This window comes from Engystomops pustulosus, chromosome 1 (assembly GCF_040894005.1).
Source record: "Engystomops pustulosus chromosome 1, aEngPut4.maternal, whole genome shotgun sequence".
Taxonomy (NCBI): domain Eukaryota; kingdom Metazoa; phylum Chordata; class Amphibia; order Anura; family Leptodactylidae; genus Engystomops; species Engystomops pustulosus.
Genome location: NC_092411.1, coordinates 252,882,108 through 252,905,852, shown reverse-complemented (window position 1 = coordinate 252,905,852; position 23,745 = coordinate 252,882,108). Strand labels below are relative to the sequence as shown.

The following is a 23,745-nucleotide window of genomic DNA, read 5'->3' as shown; positions in this document are numbered from 1 at the left end:
CATCTGGTTGGATGGTGAACGTTGGTGGACGCCATTTGGAAGTCTCTCCAGAGATGCTGAATTGGGTTTAGGTCAGGGCTCTGGGCCAGTCAGGAATGGTCACAGAGATGTTCTGAAGCTTCAACTTAATTTTAGCTGTGTGCTTAGCTGTTGTCTTTTTGGAAGGTGAACCTTCGACCCGGTCTGAAGTCCAGAGCATCTGGAAGAGGTTTTAATGCAGGATATCTCTGGTTGCAATTGAAGAAAAAATGAATGTTGCCAAGTATAGTCATCTCTGCAGCTGAAAGCCACCCCCATAGCATGATGCTGCCACCACCATGTGTCACTGTTGGTATTGTATTTGGCAGGTGATGAGCAGTGTCTGGTTTTCTCCACACATACCACTAAGGATTAACACCAAAAAGTTTAATCTTCGTCTCCTCAAACCAGAGAATCTTATTTGTCATAGTCTTGGAGTCTTTCATGTGTTTTGCACACTGTATGCGGCTTTCATATGTCTTGCACTGAGGAAAGGCTTCCATGGGCACACTCTACCATAAGGCCCCGACTGGTGGAGGCTGCAGTGATAGGTGACTTTGTGGAACTTTCTCCCATCTCCCTCCTGCATGTCTGGAGCTCAGCCTTTGTGATCTTGGGGTTCTACTTCCTGTCTCTTGCCAAGGCTCTTCTCCCACAATTTCTTAATTTGGCTGAATGGCCAGGTTGAGGAAGAGTTGTTTCAGCCCAAACTTGTTTCAATTAAGGATTTAAATGACAATGTGATATTTCAATTTTTCGTGTTTAATAAATATATATATATATAAAATATCCATTATCTATGTGTGTGTATATTTAGAAAGGCACAACACACCCAAATATTCCCACGCATAAATACACTTCACCTCGATTAGCTTGGACTGGTCATATATTTCTCTTATAGATAATATACAGCATTCCAGTTACCAGATCCATTCGAGGTGAAGTTTATTCATGCATGGCAATATTTGGGTGTGTTGCGCCTTTGTCATGCTTGACACACCAAGTGTTGCTGCTTTGAATAAATTTCACCTTTGATTGGATCTGGACGCTGGAGTACTGCTTTCTTTTCTGCATACACGAGGCTGGTTCATTGTGTACCCATGTTTGACAGAGGGCGTTCCTAAGGGAAGTTGGCATTATCATTGTGTGCTGCCATCTATCAAATGACGGCAAAACAAATTGCAGACTGATTGATGGCTCGCGGGGCAAAAACGAGACAGTCCTCAACGAGATAGAGGCGTATTTTGTAGAGTCCTAAAAATCCTATTTTTTGGAGGGGTTAAAAAAGGGCAGGAACGTTGGGAGAAGTGTATCTTTCTAAAAGGGGACTATGTTGGAAAATAATCAAACTATTTTGGAAATAATCCCCAGTCAGCCTGATGCCGATTTTATGTTTTTACAACCGTTTATGGTTTCCTTTGTACCAACACACTTTCTTGAATATCCTTATTTGCTGCAGCTGCCAATGCTCAAAGGAAACCATACCCAGTTATATAAAATACAACGGGGCACATTTACTTACCTGTCCGACAAAGTTCCCCGAAAGTGCATTGTCCGGCGATAATGCACTGTGCCGCGATTCACTAAGATCGTGCGCTCGATATCCTGCATGTGTCGCTTCCCCGCTCAGGTCCGCCGGAGTTCACCTTCTTCTTCCTGGTGCATGTAAGTGCATTGTCTTGCGACACAATTTGAAAGTTAAATCCTGTGCTCAGTGCAAATCAGTTGGATTGTCCGACCACGCCCCCCAATATCTGTCGTATGAAAGCCAGCGCCGATGCACCACAATCCAATCGCGTGCGACATAATGCCAGCGCAGACACCTGTTAAATACCTGTCAAAGCCGCGCAATCCCCAAAACCTTCGGAAAGTTCACTAAAAGTGCATGCAGTACCCTTAGTAAATAAGCCCCAACATCTGCATCACACTGCACTGCACTGGGGGATCTGCCCCTGGATCTACTTCTGTAATAAGATTCCAGATGGTAGGTTTCGCATAATTAAAGGAACTACAAAAAAAGTATAATTTAAAATTGCCTTCCCCCTTTCTTAGAACGGTAAATAAACAAATACAGGGACACTTACAGAAAATGCCCAAAGAATTATCAAATATAGTTACCAATGTAACGGGAAAAAATCCAGAAAACCGGCAAATCTAGAAAAGATTTATGTGGACATTTTGTGATATGAATACATGTTTTCATTTTTCTTAGGGCATTGAAACATAACAAACACATAAAACATGATATAAGTTTTCTAGATCTACCTATGTATAATGTGTTACTTTTACCACAGAATGAAAAGCATGAACACACAATCTGTATGAAAATGGCGCAGCTGTGTTATTGTTTAAATTTTCTGAATATATAGTGTTTTTTTTTTTTTCAGTATTGTACTGAATCTATACAAAGCACAAGAAAGCATCTGTCCCACAGTAAACAAGCCCTCATACGGCTCTGACTAATCTGACCTCCTTTTACTCTATTTGGCACATGACAGGAGGAGAAAACAATCTGAATCTATTTTATATGACTGAAGACTTTTATGTTCCTCTTTCATTTGCACGTAGCAGGGTGCGGCATTCGTGCTCCAATAAACTTTATAATTGTTGACTCCGTACAATGGCATCTATACAAGTTTGGCAGGTGTTACATTCTTATACATTAACTGTCGGATCCAGGTGCAGGTAACGGGTTAAAGGGAACACCGGAAAACCCATTTCTAGCACCCCCTCCCTCCCCAGTTCCAATAAAGCATAGTAAATTCTTGTATAAAAATATAGGTTTTACTATATAACAATACTTTTTTCTGTATCTTTCAATTCCATGTGCTCTGAGGCTAGGCCTTTCGTCCCCTGGGAGTGACTATAGAGGAGCAGTTTCTTGAGGTGGGGGAGGGAACTGCTCCATGTATCCTTTCAAATATATAAAACGCCCGTCACCTGGTTAAGCGACGCCCCCTGCAGCCCCCCCCTGTGGATGTCATCAAGCGATGTCCTGCCCGTTGTCATCAACTCTCGCTGTGGTCAGCATGCCTAGCAAGCAGCGGCGTAGCAAGAGTTGATAACAGCAAGGGGGAACATCACTTGATGACATCCACAGTAGGGTGATGAGTATTAGTTGAGATGATGGATATTATAAAAATATTTTAAGCATATAATACAGTTACATTGATTGAATAAAAATGTATAAGACTAAAAATAAGGTCTCTTTCAGACGGGTGTGTCTGCTGCGCATCTGCCGGTGATCAGTCCATATCGTACTACTTCAGTTTTCTAGATCCATTGACTTCTACGGATGTACGAGGTCCACATGTGAGACAAAATAACACATGCTGATTTTTTTTTTCTCTCTCTGCACATCCGTGAAAAAATGTAGACATGTAAACGGACCCACGGGAAACAGTGCATCCGTTTCCCATTCACAAAAAAAGGATAGCACACGGACATCAAATACACCAATGTAAATGAGCCCTAAATTATACTCTAGTATACTTTATATTAACATCACAAGGATAACCTATTCTATACTGTCATAAAGCACTAAAGCTTCTCCTGGCAAATCACTGGTAACCGTTACTGATCACATGGGTTTCAATGGAAATGCAATCGGGCTGAGCCCCGCCCCCTGACATTTTCATTGCATTTCTAAACGCAATGTAAACGCCCCATGTGACCACACGCTAAACATTCACATAATACATTTTTTTCTTGAAAGTATCATATTGGTATTGAGAACTGTAATACTTTTGTGTGGGTATCGTATCACACTCAAAATTCTGGTATCGGTGCAACCCTAGTCCGCAGAGGGCGTTTTATATATTTGAAAGGACACATGGAGGAGATACTATACTATATAAGATAAGATCCTATGTAACGTAGATTTTTCTGTAAAACCTTTTTTTTTTATACAAAAAACTCAGTGTATGTACTATGCTCTATGGAGACTGGGGTGGGGGTTCTAAAAATGGGTCTCCTGGTGACCGGTTCCCCTTAACACTAGATTAGAATTATTGTCCAATTTATTTGATCAGGTCTTGCAAAAAAACGTGTCATCAAATACAAATTGTAGTTCCAATACTGAAATTCTCTGTTCTAACAGCTGTTCTCACACATTTGCAGCCGTACTGTTTGAAGAAGATGAAAAAATTAGAAAAATAAAGTAAAAGAATAATTTGAGCAAATGTTGTCTCCTTTCAGATGTTTGTGAACCTTCTGTTCTGGTACCAGTTCTTCTGCGGTTTCTCTGGATCGTCAATGTTGGATGTCTGGATGCTGATTCTTTTCAATCTAATTTTTACATCCGTACCACCAGTAATCTATGGTGTTCTAGATAAAGATGTGTCTGCGGATACCCTCCTTGCATTGCCTGAGCTCTATAAGTCTGGCCAAACCTCAGAGGTAAGAGAAGTCTCCAGGCCACCATCAAAATCCATCATGATAAATCAGGGACATTACTCATAGATCCAGGCACGGTGACCGTGGTATCTTCTTATATTTGTCCTTCATTTTTTCCAAAATTTAATTTTTATAATTATGCTAATGAGCCAAAAGGGTTACGATATGCAGGAGCATCCCCCCTTTATACCACTGTGAGCTGAAACTGCCTCTACTGCAGTGAGATTACTTCAGGCAGAGGAAGGGAAAGTGCTGTGGGAGCAGAGTGAGACGTGCTCTGGTAACGCCCCCAAGAGCCCTTCCGGCTCATTAGCATAATTTTAACAATTATCCAGTTAGTTTCTGGATCTAGGAGTAAGTATACCTTGTGTATAATGTTTCATTTTGATGGTAGATTACCTTTAGACCACTTAAGTTGGGCTGGTAAAAGCAGCCCTGATTGTATATTATGCCCCCCTGATGATGGGTTGATCCACTGATCGATATCTGTGTGTATCTTCCTTGCATTAGTCTGATGTATTCTCAGTTTTCCATGCAATTTCTGTTGTTTACCACACTGTGCTGCCTTATGGCTACTGATCTATGGATTGATTAGGTCCACCTGAGCAAGTGCGCAATTTGTAATGGCAGGGAACCATAACCCCTACATTATCCTTAGTGCATTCGGTTTTGTGATCTACCTAAAGGAGTTTTATAGGAATTCTGGAAAACCCTGTGAGGGCTGGATCATGGGAGCCTAAAAAAACTTGTCTGCGTTGCTCCAATACTTCAGGTCGGTGGCACCTACATTCAGCTTCAAAGTGCTGGGGGTCTCAAGATCCCTTTCGGACAATCGGTGGTCTCCTTGAACCACAGCACTTTACTTCCTCTTACATCTCATGAGACTGTGGTCTGAGAAGGCCAAAACGGGTCCAGTGATTTTCTGCACTTCTTACCTCAGCCCCCCACAGGTTATTCTAGAATTTTTTTGAATGTCATTTCTATAAAAGATCTACAAACTTAAATTACAACAAAACTGCAAGCACATACTAAACACTTTGTAATTTATTTGCCCAAAATACATCTTTCTTCTGCTTCTTTGGCTCTTATCATCCTTTCCACTCCGAATTCCACTGCTGAATTCCATCTTGCTATCATCAAGCGAGCACCTCAGATTATCAGAGGTATAAGATTATATAGCAGCTCTTTGGAGGCCGGAGCTTTGAGTCATAGCCTCTCCACCCACCAGTCTTTATTATAAACTATCTGAAGACTGTAGAGATGTGGAGCTACTAACAAACAAAGCTTACAGGACATATTACTCCTTCTATACACTGACTGGAATAGTAATCGATACAAGGTTTGGTGAGGTACACTGAAAGATTTTTTTTCAGATCAGTTTCTTTGCTGAATCAATATGCTTTGTCTTCAATATTTTAGGCCTACAAAAGGTCCACCTTTTGGATCACCATCCTGGATGCCTTCTATCAAAGTCTGGCGCTCTTCTTTATCCCCTATTTTGTAAGTAGAGGCTTTTTTTGACCCCCTGACTTCTATCCAGTTTATTTGCTTTTGCTGCATAGTTTTTTTTTTTTTTTTTTGTTCATACTTTTCCACTTATTTGAAAGGTAAAGGAGGTTTTCTGGGTTTATGATGATGACCTCCAGATATCAGGCAAGTTGGGGGTCCAATGTTCTTCACCCCAGCTATTTGGGGTCATTGCATGTTGATGATGAAGTAGTGGCTGTTCGGGGAATTATATGAATATTATGAAACAAATCTGTCAACCGCTGTCCCTGAATAAATGTAAAGAATTGTTCTCTGATGCACTTTACATGAAGACTGACGTTTAGCTGTAGCCACTGTGTGGCTTTTTAGTGTGGACACTACCTACTGTCCCATAGGCTCCATGGAATTAACTTCCATCCTTAGTGATTGGTATATAGTTTATTTACAACTGTAACTAAGATCTTTTTGCTTGTTCCCTTTAGACTTACTTCGGCTCCAATATTGACATCTATTCTTTTGGGAACTTCATAATAACGGCGACATTGTTTGTGGTGCTACTACATCTTCTCATAGAAAGTAAGAGCATGGTAAGGTACTGCCGGAGCGCTGGGCTCTGAAATCTAGAGGGAAATTGCTGGCACAAGTCTTGGATTTTAAGATCTTGAACGTCCACTACATATTTTAAGTGTATGTCCTTTATCTTGGTTGTAACCATTCCCGAGGAGACCCCTTGTTCTCTATTAAAATGACCAAACTCTAGAATACAGTGAAACTTGATAATATAGGAAGACGTGTCACATAGTGCAGCCTGACATTTCTACCCCTTACACTGCCATATACTGCATCCCGAGATTTGTCTGGAAATCGCATGGAATTTGCATCCCTTGTAGACCTCACTTTTGAAGAGTGATATTCCAATAAAATACAATTGCATAACTTGATTACTGTGAATGTAAGGGTGCGTTCACACGTGGCGTTGACGCATGCGTTTGGAGACGCATCACAACAGCTGAGAAGAGGAGCGTTCTCATTACATTGCTGTTAACATTGACAAAACATGTGTTTATGAATAGTGCCCTATAAATCGACCATTTGAAACCATTTTTTTGTTTCATCAAGTTTTACTTCTTTCAAATATAAACATGTATTTACATCAATTCATTTTCATTTTCTTAAATCTTCTTATATATTACAACATTTTTTCGGCTAGTGTACGTACGTCCTAGTGAGTGTGTTATCACATGAATTTTAGAGATATAAAGAAATTCACCTCATTTGGCGTTCTAGTAGTTTTTTTCTTCGCAACACTCACATGTTTGGAGGCCCCAGGGCTGAGACTGCCTTGTCTCTGACTGTTGGAGCTGAGAAGAGGAGCGTTCTCATTACATTGCTGTTAACATTGACAAAACATGTGTTTATGCATGCGTGTGTTAACACATGCGTTTTGTAAATGTTAACAGCAATCAGCCAAATCTCTTCTGAGCTGTTGTAATGCATTTGAAAACGTGTGTGTGTGTGTGTGTGTGTGTTAATGCACCCTTACTTTTCTTTCGATTTCTTATTCTTGAGATATAATGGGACGCCCCTCACTGATCAGACCTGTCACTATGACTATTGGTGATCACCGTAATACATGTCGTTTTTTTTCCCCAGTCCAAGTGATGGTATATAGAGAGATACAGCTGCATCTGGTTCTGTAACTTGTCCTTTTATCAATGGAAATGTCATCAGAAAATGACCTACTGTTTACATTCTTATATGAAATGTTAAATCTATTTATATATACTAAAAACATTTTGAGTTTCATGTGAAAGGGTCAATATGCTTTGTGTTTCAGACATGGATACACTGGACAGTTATGGTGCTGAGCGTTGTCGCCTACTTCGTCTTTACCCTGGTTGTCCACGCCATATGCGTGCACTGTATGCCGCCTGCCAACCCATACTGGATAATGCAGGGACAGATGGAGGACCCAATGTTTTATCTCGTGTGCGTCATGTCTGTCATTGTTGCACTTTTACCAAGGTATGTGAAAAGTATTTTCTATGCGCCTTTAAGATTTATTTTTTTTTTTTGGTTAACCCTACTTGTCAGTGTAAGAAAATCTGCTGCAATAGAATATTGAAGAATATAGAATATTGAAGCTCTCCGATTCCTCTGACTGGTCCCACATGCTTAGCCGTGCTCCATTCATAGAGGAACTTTCAGTCCATCTCCCAACAAGCTCTAACTTATACCCCATTCTGTAAATAGGGATACATTAGTATAGTGTGACAGCCCTTTAAAGAGAACCTGTCACCAGACTTTACCCCATTGAACCTAGTTTATGTTAAATCATGTTCTTTTTACATTTAAAAAAATCTCCAAAATTATGTGAAAATGAGCAGAGAAGAGTCATATTTTGCATGAGATGATTTTAGAGGCTGCAAGGGGAGAGGCCCCTATACCACCTAGATACATGGTGCAAGTGTCATTAAAGAGCTCCAGAACCAGAGATGCAGACAATTAAAAAAAATGGCAGGAATTTTGTATTTTTATCTGCTGCTTTCATTTCCAGTCTGACCGAGGAGATTATTATTTTTGCAATATGTTACCAAAACGTGTTTCTTGGTGCTAGAGTTGTAGATGGGAGTGTCTGAAGTGCCACTCCCCCATGCAGCCGCTAAAATATCATATTTCATACCCCACCTGAGGGGGCTGCTAGTTTAATGGGCTTACTGGTTCCCTTTAAAGGGTTGATCATGGACCTTTTTACAATATTTGGCAATAGTTACTATCCATATCCTATGTTACGTATGTTAAAGTATAGAAACAAAAGTTTAACTTTTTTTTTTTTTCTTGTATATAGATTTGTTTTCCGAGTATTTCAAGGAACCGTGTTTCCAACCCCGCAACAGAGGGCCAAGCAGCTTGATGTAATGTCCCCTGGAGAGCGTTCAAGTGCCATAAAACACTGGTTTTTACCAAAGACTGACAATAGCTTGTTCCTTCCTGTGCCAGCAGATGGCAGCATACCTACAAAAGAGGATGAGGAGGCTCCCTGCATGTCTTCTGCGAAGGACTCGGCAAACTATGATGTGTGACCACGGTGTCTTGTGATACCGGCCAAAGTGAGAAGACAGGAAACATGTCTTATGTTATAGTGTTCATAAGGGAAGAGGAACCAACCTTTACCCAATATCTAAAAAGGCCAAATTGTGTGGTGTGAGAAGAATGAGAGCCAAACACTAGATACATACAGTATATATAGAGGAATGTAGGAGAACCCAAACTGCATTTCTAGGGTGATCGTTCACTTGACATCTCTTAAATCTTTCAGTGTTATGTTGCCTAATATATTTTGGACATGGGTGGTAAAGAATGTGTAATGACTAAAAATGATGAAAGCAATGGGCAATGAGGACACCTACTACGTGGTCACACTAACCACAAGGTCTATTGATGCAGGAGTGAGGAGATGTATGAAGAGATTGCTGCCCTTTGTTTAAGCTGAATCCTCGTGGGCAGGGACCACATCTACCACACCTTCTACTAGGCGACGCCCATGAGGGGCTGTGTAGTGTCAGCTGTTAGCATTATGGTATATCTTTCTACAGAAGTCTTCTAATTCCCTAACTCTCTTTTTTTAAAGCAATGATGCCTCCTATTATCTCCTCTCTGGTAGCAGAATCTTACAGCTCTTTGTCCCTGGAGGACCACATATGTGTTCCATGTACAACCTATCCATTTGTTAATGGGTGGTGTACAATACTTGACTTTGCCTGTGGTGGCGCTGCAGAAGAAGACTTCCCGCTGTGTTCCCCTATTAACAATTTTACGATCGTGTCTCCTGGTAGATCCATATTCAACCCTTCGACATTATAACATTTTTGCAATATTTTTTCTTTTTTAACACCGCGGAGATCCTTTATAACAATGGACCTGAGGTTATCACTGTATAACTGGTTATTGCTTCCTAACTCTTACTGTACCCTCTCAATCAGTGGGGCACAGAAACCCCCCATTCTTGTTATTGTGGTAGTCCTAGTAATGGACCCCAGCGATCAGAACATTATAATGAAGTATTTCCCTATTTATCTACGATCTTATTGCGCTGCTTGAATGTGACGTGTGCCTTACATACTCCTGCATTGTGTACAACACTACGGTATATGCACGTGCCTTATGTATAAATAACAATGGATCAGACCATCTGGTGAAGATATGACTTTACCACTGTAATATATATTACCTGACCCTGCTACATTTCTTCAATTTTACATTGGTGTTTGTTCCTCCAGTGACCATATTCATGTCTATTATTTTAGTTTAAGCCGTGACTCCACACTACAGGCTCCATGGGATTGTCCATAATAAAACGAACACGGCTGCATTTTTCAACAAATATCGCCCAATCACCCTAATGGTTGTGCGTGGTATTGCAGTTTAGCCTTTTCATTTAAAAAGAGCAGAACTGCAATACCTGACACAACCTGTGAATAGGATTGGCGCTGTTTCAGGAGTCACCATGTTTCCTTATACCTGTACATTTCACTGTTATCCTATTTTTATTTTTTGGTTGCTAAATATAAGTTACGACACCTGAAATTATTGTGAAGGATTGTTAGACTTTTTTTTTTTTTTTTTTTTTGTAGCAAAAAATCTGATTTCATACCAACCCTATAAATTTACCAATTTACCGTAGTCCCCAGTGAAGTGTATTAATGAAGCTTGTTCCACTGTCCCCTCCTGATCTGTCTCCACCCAAGTAATTATTTCTGTATTCACTGACTGCAGAACTGCAGCGTTTACACTTATTTGTATCTGTTTTTATACATTTTTAATACTTTGGACAGTTTTTTATATGCATTTACAAATCTCATTTTAGTAATGTTCCTGCAGATATGTAAGTGTCCAGGTTAGTAGATCCTGTCTATGCATTTGGCGTCCTCTGAGTGCCCGCTCCGGTGCTGCCTCCGGTGTGGGGTCGTTCTTCTGGAATCCTTTTTATCTGAACAGATGTGGAAGCCATCAGTGTATTCTCTCACGCCGGGCATTCTGGTAATGTTTAGGCTAAGACTACAAAACCCTTTATTATTAAAGAGATGTTTTCTAAGTGCGATTGTGACCCCCCCCCCCCCCCAACCTGCAGGGACAATGCACCTTACTTTGTGTGTATTAGTGTTTTTTTATATGACAGATATTTTTTATGCCTTCTGTACAGGCCACAAGTTTCTTCTTGTGCATGTTGTATTTATTGCTGATAAATAAAGAAAATAATTTTCTCTAAATCTGTCTGTTTGTTCAGATCTCCCTGATCCGAGGTGTACAATTTTTTTGGTCATGATGGTTCCGCCCCTGCCATCTTTTGTACGCATTACTGATGGCGCAACAACTAGAAGTGTAGAGTGATATAGTGATGCTGTAAGTGACTTGTTTATTCCACATAGTAAACTTTTTTTAGTTTCTTTTTCACTTCCCAAACTTGGGGAATCAACAATAGGTGGTGCAAACTTTAAGGGGATTGTCCACTTTCAGCAAATGACGGCAATGATATTGTCTGTGTAATGAAAAGATCTCCAATTTTGAACTCTGGTGTAAATGTGTAACACACAATTTCCTATTGAAAGGTCATTGTGTAGTCCTATGTGTACTTTGATGCGCTCTGAATCTCTTTACCACCCTCTTATAATACAAATTCAGTTCAATCTTACAACTTAGGAAAAAAATCCTTTATAGGCCGGGTTATCGCAGGCGTTAACCCTTTATGGAGCTTTGCTGGCTGCACTCAGTGACGTCATCAGGCAGCGACTATCTGTCGCCATGACTGCCTAGGGTATTTCTAAGACCTGAGGCTGTATGTTTTTCTGCTCAATTGTTACAACATTTACCTGGCCCCTGCCAAAAGGTCCTTCTGAAGTCCGGGGGGAGGATTGCTTCCTAATTAGCATATTCCCTGCCCTGGTCACCGGCTCGTCAGTAGCCGCATATACTGCTAAGGTTTTGGGGGATACATTGGAATTGTAGTTTTATTTGAACCGACCTTGTGTGTTCCAGTTTTTTAAATCCTTTGTACAAATTATTGTGTAAAATTTTGTCTAAAATTTGCTTCACCTCATTGGTCTCCAAGAGGCCACCTCATTGGAGACCAGATTTGATAGAACAACAAATACCTGATTTCCGACATTCTAGTCAGCCCACCATATACACTCACCGGCCACTTTATTAGGTACACCTGTCCAACTGCTCGTTAGCACTTAATTTCTCATCAGCCAATCACATGGCGGCAACTCAGTGCATTTAGGCATGTAGACATGGTCAAGACAATCTCCTGCAGTTCAAACCGAGCATCAGTATGGGGAAGAAAGGTGATTTGTGGCCTTTGAACGTGGCATGGTTGTTGGTGCCAGAAGGGCTGGTCTGAGTATTTCAGAAACTGCTGATCTACTGGGATTTTCACGCACAACCATCTCTAGGGTTTACAGAGAATGGTCCGAAAAAGAAAAAACATCCAGTGAGCGGCAGTTCTGTGGGCGGAAATGCCTTGTTGATGCCAGAGGTCAGAGGAGAATGGGCAGACTGGTTTGAGCTGATAGAAAGGCAACAGTGACTCAAATCGCGACCCGTTACAACCAAGGTAGGCAGAAGAGCATCTCTGAACGCACAGTACGTCGAACTTTGAGGCAGATGGGCTACAGCAGCAGAAGACCACACCGGGTGCCACTCCTTTAAGCTAAGAACAGGAAACTGAGGCTACAATTTGCACAAGCTCATCGAAATTGGACAGTAGAAGATTGGAAAAACGTTGCCTGGTCTGATGAGTCTCGATTTCTGCTACGACATTCGGGTGGTAGGGTCAGAATTTGGCGTCAACAACATGAAAGCATGGATCCATCCTGCCTTGTATCAATGGTTCAGGCTGGTGGTGGTGGTGTCATGGTGTGGGGAATATTTTCTTGGCACTCTTTGGGCCCCTTGGTACCAATTGAGCATCGTTGCAACGCCACAGCCTACCTGAGTATTGTTGCTGACCATGTCCATCCCTTTATGACCACAATGTACCCAACATCTGATGGCTACTTTCAGCAGGATAATGCGCCATGTCATAAAGCTGGAATCATCTCAGACTGGTTTCTTGAACATGACAATGAGGTCACTGTACTCAAATGGCCTCCACAGTCACCAGATCTCAATCCAATAGAGCATCTTTGGGATGTGGTGGAATGGGAGATTCGCATCATGGATGTGCAGCCGACAAATCTGCGGCAACTGTGTGATGCCATCATGTCAATATGGACCAAAATCTCTGAGGAATGCTTTCAGCACCTTGTTGAATCTATGCCACGAAGAATTGAGGCAGTTCTGAAGGCAAAAGGGGGTCCAACCCGTTATTAGCATGGTGTACCTAATAAAGTGGCAAGTGAGTGTATATTATAGTCTACATGTGAAATATCAGCCAGGTCTGACCTGTGGGAGATCTTATTCTGGTGGTGGAGCACACTCCGGATATAGTGGTTGGCTGGAGCCTAGCATTCCGTTCTAGAAGGTGTGAAGAGAACAATTGACCAGAATAAAGAATGGCAGAATAATGTGTGTTTTTTGCAGCATGTATAAATGTCTCACAGTAACTAGCACAGCCCGAAAAAAGCTGACGCATAGTAATGCGTAGTCGTAAAATCCCTGTTATTCCACAAACTAAGAATCAGTATTTCATTAAACTCCTTTGTGGGTTCGTATCAGATAGAAATCCTGACAATATATTATCAGTAAGGGAGAGGATACAGCACACATTCTGAATAGTGTGGGATATGTGGACTGTAGTAATCTTATATTTATTATCCATAGATGCCTCCTTTCTAAAATCAACCTTTACAATTATGCTAATGAGCCAGAAGGGCTCTGGGGGCGGTTCTAGATTTACAGGTTGTTACAATGTGCATGAGCACTTCCCCTCCCACTGTGTTCTCACTGCTGCCGAGATTACAGGAAGAACAGGGGGGAGAGTAAGACTGAGTATGAGGCTGCGGCATTGTAACAATGGCTTGTGAATCCAGAGCAGAGAGGGTCTGACTTATTAGCATAATTTTAAAAGTTCATATTAGAAGGAAGGAGGCCATGGATAACATTTATAAGAAGATTACCACAGTCACAGTGCCTGGATCTATATGTAAGTGTCCCTGGTTTATCATGATGGATTTTGTTGGTAGATTTCCTTTTAAGCTTCCTTGTAGACACCCTGGTTTGTAAGAACTATTTTTGGAAGGAACTCTAGTTAATATTGCTGTGTGACATATTACTATATCTGTAAAACATAATCTCTGATTAAAAGAAACTCTGGGAATGACAATAAGGCCCCATTGACGCGACCGTCGCTAGACTGCACCATACTGCACCGTAAACGGGTACAAGATAAAGAGCATGCTCCATCTTTCCCCATGTGTACGGCTGTGCGGCGCTGTAGGCTCGGCAGGATGAGCATACGTTCATGTGATTGTGGCCTTACTCTGTTATTCATGTGCAGAAGCAGGGTATGGTAGCTATCTATGATGTTCTTTGAATTTTTTTTACCATCATCTTTGTAATACAAATTCCGTTCAATATTACGACTTAGGATCAAAATCCTTTATAGGCTGCAATTTATAACACAACCACTAGGCTGGTAGACGTATCAAATATGGTCGTATACATTTTACAGAAGAACAATTAAAATTGTGGGGGTTTTTTTGTGTTTTTTTTTGTTTTTTTTGTCCCACATAGTCTTGGGATATGCTAAGGGCCATCTACCACCAGGATGAAAGAATGTATGCAAATAAGCTTGGGGTGCTTCAGGCTCCATTATGACAAGTTTTTTGTCCCTGTTCACACAACCTCAGATTCTCTAATAACTGATAACAGTCACAGGCGAGCTCAGAAGAAGAAATCAGACCAAACAATGGGCATAATATCTCAACCTCTGCGGACTGCTAGGCAGATATGTGATACTTTATTCACGTCACAAAGGATTATACAGAAACCTTCAGTGGGCTGGACCTGGCGTGGTTAGCCAAAGATAAGAAGTAATGTCCATAGTTCATTGGTTAGTATATTATAATATGATAATCGCAGAAACAAAGGCTGTTTCTTCTTGTAGTGGGCAGTATCGTTAATCAGCCAAGGCCACATTCTTTCACTGCACAGGGCTCTGTTATCAATCTTCATCCATAGTCTGGCCTCATCTTAGTTTTCATAATTTAGCAAGTATATGAAAAATAAAAACATTTTCATTAAACATATAACTATAACACTCATGCTATTTGCATATAGTCCATTGTGATGGTAGCTGCCCTTTAAAGACCATCATCCATCGGAGAGTTTGACCCAACAAACCTGCTCCGTGCATCTGTGGGATTTACTGGACGGAACTAAGAATCACCGAAATGAACTAGATGACAGTGCTTGAAATCCCACAAGCTCAAGCTAGTCGGACCAGACTTGTTTATGGGCAACAGAAGAGGATAAGTAAAGCTTTGATGCCTCTCAATTTCGACTTTGTATGCTGGCTCAGTGGTTAGTACTACAGCCTTGCAGCGCCGGGGGCCTGGATTAAAGTCCCAGGGTCAACTTCTGCAAAGAGTTTGTTTATTCTCTCCATGTTTGCGTGGGTTTGCTCCCACACTCCAAAACATACTCTTAGGGTGATTAGATTGTGAGCCCCCATGGGGACAGGGACCGATTTGGCAAAGTCTGTGCAGCGCTGCGTAATCTGTGTGCGCTATATAAAGAATTATAATTTTTTGTAAAACTTTAATGTATCAAATGCCTCCTGCACAGTAAACTTCCCCTGGAGTCTATATTGGGTTTATCCTTCAAGCTCCTAAGTTACAGCCCTTATTATTGACTATGTCCTGATGTAAGGTTTAGTACAGTACGTGCTTAGTGTCTCCACTGTAATGTCCCCCTATGGAAGCCCCTGAATTACAGATATATCCAGCTTATCTCCAATTAGTGTTGATTTCCCCGGGTACCCATCAGGCCCTCTCTATATTTAGCCATTGCCTGCATGCTACCACTATCTCTTCTATATTTCCTGGATGTTTCTATGTATATTATTCTTATTTATCATGATCTTAATCTCTCGTAATAACATCTCCCTCTAGCTATGAGAGCGGGAATGTACATCATTGTAAACCAATGACGTTCTATTTAGTCTCCTATAATTCCATAGTAATCTATTTTTAGTTCTAAAGAAATTTGTGATGTACAGTAAGATAAAGGGTAGAATGGTAAGCAGAAAATTATTATCAGTGTATATTACACAAAACTGCTTCCTGAGTGGAATATACAGTTATATTAATAGAAACCATCTAATATTACTTCTGCAATGATCAGGGTTTGTATATTGGATGTAATCTTGTCCATAAAGAAACCTTTTAATAATTTAAAAACCCTGCTATAAGTATATATCTTTGCAACGCAATTTGCTTACCTTTTTTTGTCTACTTTCATATAAATTATAAAGTCATATAAGATCTCCTCTATACTAATGTATCAATTCTTGTTTAGTGTCAGGCTACATGCACACGATGTATGCCTGCCGTACAGTAGTAATATATCGGCGCTGCGGAAAGGAACAGGGGATGAGCGCAGCTCCCCCCCGACCCTCTCCATAGGACTATACAGCGCATGGTGCTATGGGACATGTCCTATCTTGCTACGGAGCGGCATTGTACCGCTCCCATATAGTGCCGTGAGCCCATAGAAGTGTATGGGGGACGTACACTCACCGGCCACTTTATTAGGTACACCTGTCCAACTGCTCGTTTACACTTAATTTCTAATCAGCCAATCACATGGTGGCAACTCAGTGCATTTAGGCATGTAGACATGGTCAAGACAATCTCCTGCAGTTCAAACCGAGCATCAGTATGGGGAAGAAAGGTGATTTGAGTGCCTTTGAACGTGGCATGGTTGTTGGTGCCAGAAGGGCTGGTCTGAGTATTTCAGAAACTGCTGATCTACTGGGATTTTCACGCACAACCATCTCTAGGGTTTACAGAGAATGGTCCGAAAAAGAAAAAACATCCAGTGAGCGGCAGTTCTGTGGGCGGAAATGCCTTGTTGATGCCAGAGGTCAGAGGAGAATGGACAGACTGGTTCGAGCTGATAGAAAGGCAACAGTGACTCAAATCGCCACCCGTTACAACCAAGGTAGGCAGAAGAGCATCTCTGAACGCACAGTACGTCGAACTTTGAGGCAGATGGGCTACAGCAGCAGAAGACCACACCGGGTGCCCCTCCTTTCAGCTAAGAACAGGAAACTGAGGCTACAATTTGCACAAGCTCAACGAAATCGGACAGTAGAAGATTGGAAAAAACGTTGCCTGGTCTGATGAGTCTCCATTTCTGCTGCGACATTCGGATGGTAGGGTCAGAATTTGGCGTCAACAACATGAAAGCATGGATCCATCCTCCCTTGTATCAGGCTGGTGGTGGTGGTGTCATGGTGTGGGGAATATTTTCTTGGCACTCTTTGGGCCCCTTGGTACCAATTGAGCATCGTTGCAACACCACAGCCTACCTGAGTATTGTTGCTGACCATGTCCATCCCTTTATGACCACAATGTACCCAACATCTGATGGCTACTTTCAGCAGGATAATGCGCCATGTCATAAAGCTGGAATCATCTCAGACTGGTTTCTTGAACATGACAATGAGGTCACTGTACTCAAATGGCCTCCACAGTCACCAGATCTCAATCCAATAGAGCATTTCTTCCACAGTACACAGCTGAACCGACAGCTAAGATAAGAAATGTTGGGAGGGAGCAGCAGGAGAGGAATCTCTCCTCTACTTCCTGCTGTTGGTCGGATGATGTCAAATCTGTGGCCTCTGAACCCCCTAGGACAGTGGTGGCGAACCTATGGCACTGGTGCCAGAGGCGGCACTCGGAGACCTTTCTGTGGGCACCCAGGCCATCATCCCAGCATGAAGTTCACCAGACAGGACTCTTCCTCCAGAATTTTCCTACAATGATAGGCGAATTTGCCCTTCTCCTTTCAACTGTGTTGGTGTCTTTAGGAGGCTGAACAATTGAAAGTTATCAAAGAACAAGGATAAATACATTACTGCTTAAATTGCTGTGCTGGCACTTTGCAATAAATAAGCGGCTTTTGGTTGAAGTTTGGGCACTCAGGCTCTAAAAGGTTCGCCATCACTGCCCTAGGATTAAAAGATTGCCTGTGCGAGTGCATACACCGTTTTGAGTGTACATATGCTGTGTGTGAACATTATGTATATAAATCTGTAGGTACTAATATGTATATGTTTTTTGTAAGGAGAAGAGGTGCCCCATGCAAAAGCAATGGGCCCAGCACCTCCTAGCAACCCCCCTTAGCAGACTTTTTTTTACATACTAAGGGTACATTCACGCGGCGTTATGCCAGCCGGGTGGGAATACTGCCATGCGCTGGAGAGGAGGAGGTGACCCCTCCCCCTTCATAAAAAAACAGTGCCGCACGTCCACTGTTGAGCTTCTGGGATATGGACAGAGGTGAGGCCTAAAAATGTACATTTAATATTTCCATGTAGCATTTGGTGGCGCCCAGAAGCAATTTCATTGATGGTGTTAATTAAAGGGGTGATGCTCATCTTGTAATATGAAACCTGAACTGTGTTTTTAGGTGCCGGGGTTCAGAAGACATAACTGTTTGAACTGTGCCCCCCTCTAACCTGGCAGCAGAATGGAGAAGAAGCTGCAGGGAGTCAGAGCTTACAGTTTGCAGAAGAACATGCACCCTCTGCATCTGTAGCAAAAAAAACCATTAGACACAAAGACATGCACATCAAATGCATGAGAGTGCTCCCCCAAATGTCAGAATTGCTGTTTGTTCCCGGTCTTCCTTTAAAAAACTAAAATGATGGGAAGGAGGACTATAATGACTGCTTCCTGATATCTGCCCTTCTACCTTCCAAAGTCAAATTATGCTAATGAGCCTGCAATGCTACTGGGGTGGTTCCCAGAGCCCCTCCATGCTGCAGATTCACTAATGAGATACATTAATGTTTGGTCAAAACCAAAGAGCCAGCAGGAAGAGGACATGTAAAGGGGAGGTCTCTTTAGGCTACTTACACGATGAGGTTGTCGCTAACTTTTCTGCACCACTTTCAAGTGTGAATAAAGTGATTTTTTTATGTGTAGTCTTACTAAGGTCAATGACCCTTCAGATTGTTGTTCTACAAATGTCTCTTACTCGTTTCTTCAACCACCAAGCAAGTTGCTTTCGGTAAGACTATTACAACCATAATGTCTGTTGCCTCTCAGCTCCTGCTCCTTCCTCCCTTCCATTTCTATGGAGTGTTTCGTTTTGTTAGGAATTTTTATTCCAGATTACTGCAGTCCGTGCTAGACACTGACATGGGTTCAAGATTTCAAATTGTATCCAATTCATAGATCATTTCCAGAAAATAACGGGAACACCAATATAAGAAAGAAGTCTGACATTACTAGAAATCTAGATCTCTTTATTTACAGACTACTGATAAAAAAACATAGGTAGCAGATTGTGTAATATTTTACAATACAACATACTTCTGTTTGCCAGTCACACATTATATACTGTAATGATAGAGAGAAACATTTGCCTACGAACGGTATTGGTCATGTTTTATAACTTAAAATTCAAAGAAGAAAAATTTAGTCTAAGATCAATTGCAACAAAATATCACTGTGAAGTCTATTGGTTTCTGACATTAAAAGCTCTCTATAAACCAGTCCTTGATGTGTAATGGGGTTGTCCACCCTTTCATATCCTTGATACTCTAAGAGTAGCAGCACTGGAGGTAATCAATATCATTGCTGCAGCCAATCACTGGTCTCAGAGGTGCTAAACCTGCAATGCTCCGTTCTGGGGCTAGTCAGAACCTGTCACCATATTTTCACTAATAAACCTAATCAGGTTCCCATAACATTATACTAGCTCTTGTCCACAATGTTTTAGCTAAATAATGCATACTTCCTATCCCCAGAAAATGAACTTTGTAAGCATACATGGTATGTTGACAGAACAAGCAGCAAGTGCCTGCTTTTCTGAAGGGAGGACGTAATGAGGGAAATTCTGGCAGACATGAGCTGAAAGAAACACTGCCTCACATGAATAACACGTACCGTTGGTACTTGCTGCTCCTTCTGCCAGGGTGGCTGGTAGGCTTACAAAGTTCATTTTCTGGTGATGAGTAGTATACAGTTTTAGGTAAAAACAGCATTGGCAAGAGTTAGTGGGAACCTGTCATTATGTTCCTAAGTGAAAATATCGTGACCTGGGGCGTAACTACAGCCATAGCTGTCCAGGGGCCCGTAGTGCACTGGCAAATCTTAATTCATTATTGCCATGCTCCATCGGCCTGCCCCACTGATCAGCAGGCCTGCCTACCTGTCCTTGTCCGCTAGCACAAATAATCCAGCTTCCCTTCCTCATCCACCCTCGCTAGGGCCGGATTGTCCCACTGACACCTGTTGACTCCTCCCCCCTGCCTTGGCATAGATTATGTGTACAACTTTATACTGAGGCTAGAACTGATGAGACTTTACCTGAACTTGTCTACTGCTAGATAATAAATTGTATGTGTGTTTTACACACACAGAATTATTTATAAGAATGCACGGGCAGAGGCGTGTCTTTGTGACATCATACAGCGTGCACAGACATTTCGCTGCCCACACTACTGCACAGGACACCGCGGGGAGAAGAGGAAACCCTAGTGTGGGAGGTAAGTACTGATTTTGCTTATTTTTGGGCCCTGATCCAAAGTTTGCATCGGGACCCACTGGTGTCTTGTTACGCCACTGCTGGTGACCAGTTCCTTTTAAGAGTTATGGACCATTACAGGGGGGGTCGGCTTTGGGCCAACCAAATTGAAATGTACTGAAATTACACATAAATGTAGTTCCAGAGTATTTAAAGGGAACGTGTCACCACAAACCTACACGATAAACCTCATGTTTCCATGGTACTTGGGTAGCTCTTGTATGTTGCTGCTTTGGCCAAAAAATGACTTTTATTCGTCCTCTTTTCTTTTTGTCAGGAAAGCTCTTGGATCCAGGTAAGCTCCCTTGCCTCCTTATGGCTGCTCTACCTGGTAAACCTGCCCCTTGGTACTGCCGAGGGGAAATTCCTGCTCATGTGCAACCTCTGCACTTGTCACTTGCTAGACCCCGGTCAGCTCGCTGGTGCACAGAGCATGTTCTAGTATCGTGTGAAGCGCCAGTGTCCTACCCACAAGTGCTCCAACGTACACATCACTTATAAGCATCATACCGGCTAGTGGAGCACCTGTGAAGCCGGCCGAGGACAAGCTGGCTGGCACCAAAACAATCAGTGGAATAGCCTGGTCACAGCAGGGACAGCAGAGCGCTTCAAGAAGGGTCTAGATCAGCGGTTCTCAACCTGTGGGTCGGGACCCCAGCAGGGGTCGAACGACCAAAACTGGGGGTCGCCTAAAGCCATCGGAGCCGCAATTTTATTGTGTTTTATAATGCGAGTTGCATGGTTTGGGGTCACCACAACATGAGGAACTGTATTGCGGGGTCACAGCATTAGAAAGGTTGAGAACCACTGGTCTAGATGCCATTCTACATCTAAATAACATTGACATGTAATATAGAATTGTTTCCCCTAAATCCCTTCCTCATCCAATCCCTTCCCTTCCTTGGTTGCACATGATGGCCTTGTGTCTTTTTTCAACTGTGTAAACTATGTAACGGGCACACTACACATGCGTAGGAATTGCAATCTGGATGGTAGTGATGTGGAGCTGAGGCAGTACTGAGGGTCGGGTTTACCAGGCAGAATGGCTGTGAGAAGGCAGGGGAACTTGACTAGATCCAAGAATTTTCCTGACTCCTTCACTGTATCTGAAGAAAAAAACAGCTGGGGGTCAAACCATAAATATACAGGAGCCAAACCATGGAAACACAATTACAATTTTGTATAAGTTACTGTTTGAGGCTTATTGCGTAGGTTTGTGGTGACAGGATTCTGCTTTATTCGTTAACAGGGTATTTAGGGAATATGAACGTCTGATAGAAAAACCCATAATGTTATAAATAAATTAATGTAACAAAACTCAATGTCATGAGTCACAAAACGGAGCTTAAATAGTTTCATTTTATGATTGACAACATTTTATGGCCCCTCTAAAGTATGCCGAGTTATCACCAAGATGGCCGCCACTGGAAACTACAAGTCCCAAGATCCTTTAGTTCTCAGTAACTCCTCCTACCTCTTATGCTCTCCTCCCAGTGATGATCTAACGGGTTTTCTTGCCATAGTAATGATGTGTAACTGCCATTACCACAACACTGATCATACTGGATGCACTGCAACCAACCAACTACAGCCAAACTTAGTGCTGACCACATGACCTGCCCAGGCAGCTGCAGGACATGTGATGTGGACATGTGACCAGTGGCCATCTTCTGTCCTGTATCTTCTCCGTGTGGAGGAAATTAAAGGACTGATTAAAGGGCCAGCAGCATTTTAATTCTTCATTATAGTGTATGTCCACAGCAATTTTCTGCTAAGGGGGACCCATTTGTATAAATGAATAATGCTGATTCCTGGAATATCCCTTAAAGTGTCAAAGTTTGCTAGACCTGTATTCTAAACCATCTGTGATCATTCTAGTTAATTGTCTTCACTTGTGGTTTGTATTCTTAGTAACACAAGGACGTAATAATAGTAATGTAGTTGAAGAATAGCATTAAATCCAATGAAAAATAAAGCAAGGGCACATGCACACAACAGTGAAAATCCAATTTTGGCCATGTTAATGTGCAGGTAGGGTAAGGAATGCTATGGATCTTATCCGTGAAATGTTGAGAGTTCTGTAGATCTTGGTCAACTCATAAGATGGCCAGTGTTTGGTGTCTTACTATGGTATATGTGGCTGTATAACATAGTGACCAGGAAACATATACTTTCATGGTGGCTCACGTTGACTAACACTAACAGGAAGGTTCAATAATATGTTCCAAAAAATGTCTAATTGAGCTAACAGAAACCGAAATAAAGTAGACATTTTCCCCACATGTATATATTATATTCAACCTGCCCCTATAAACAACAGTAAAATACATTTCCTGCAATCTTAGGTCATTTAGGAATGATCTCACAGAAAAAAAAAACGACACTGTGAACAGATATGTACAAAAGTCCAAAAAGTTTTGACTAAAATACCTACTATTGAAACCCAAAAATATATATATTTTCATTGGTACACACAACAAATATATCAACACGTAAAAACCTCCAATGAGGCTAAGGCTTCTTCTTGCTAGTCTCTCATCACGTGAATTGTTTTAAAATATATTTTTAGATGGTTAAAAAACTGTGAATGTATATCTGTCTTTCGATCCAGTCCACAAAATGTGACACGTTGCTGTAGACGCCTGGTCCTAGAACTTTGGAAAAGCAGACGGATCCCCAAGACGTTAGACCATATAATGTCCATTGTCCCTTTGGCTGTTCACACACCAGAGGTCCTCCGCTGTCTCCCTGCAAGAAGACACAGAAAGTCTAAGAGAACATGTGGCTTCAAGGTCCAGTAGGCGCAGATCCCTACCCCCAGGATGAGCGGTGTGGGGAGGCATAGTTTTCATAGCATAGCAAGACTGACCAAAGATTGAAAGTAGATTTGTTATTGAAGTATTTGGATAATTCTATCCATGCAGAATTGCATTTTAGTGGAAATTTTCCATAATGGCAGCTGGTTTTGATGTGATTAATAAGGAGAAACAGAATAAAAGCAAAGACCTCATGTGCAGTACATGACTATACTGGATGGATATGTAATAACAGTACAGATGTGTCCTCCCTTGCCTTTCCTCA

The 23,745-nt window shown here is 41.7% G+C and overlaps 2 protein-coding genes across 3 annotated transcripts in view; one reads left to right on the top strand and one right to left on the bottom strand.

The window, feature by feature from the left end:
• ATP10D (ATPase phospholipid transporting 10D (putative)) overlaps positions 1-10,529 on the top strand; it is a 57,600-nt gene extending 47,071 nt beyond the window's left edge. Inside the window, exons 19-23 of the mRNA XM_072124799.1 lie at positions 4,216-4,416; positions 5,833-5,913; positions 6,384-6,488; positions 7,739-7,926; positions 8,750-10,529. Of these exons, the coding sequence (XP_071980900.1) occupies positions 4,216-4,416; positions 5,833-5,913; positions 6,384-6,488; positions 7,739-7,926; positions 8,750-8,984 (810 nt within the window). The 3' untranslated portion in view covers positions 8,985-10,529. The remainder of the gene's footprint in view (positions 1-4,215; positions 4,417-5,832; positions 5,914-6,383; positions 6,489-7,738; positions 7,927-8,749) is intronic.
• Positions 10,530-21,348: 10,819 nt separating this feature from the next.
• CORIN (corin, serine peptidase) overlaps positions 21,349-23,745 on the bottom strand; it is a 154,433-nt gene continuing 152,036 nt past the window's right edge. For both annotated transcript variants that reach the window (XM_072124787.1, XM_072124782.1), the window contains one exon: positions 21,349-23,412. In XM_072124787.1, coding sequence (XP_071980888.1) covers positions 23,230-23,412 — 183 coding nt within the window. In that variant the 3' untranslated portion in view covers positions 21,349-23,229. The remainder of the gene's footprint in view (positions 23,413-23,745) is intronic.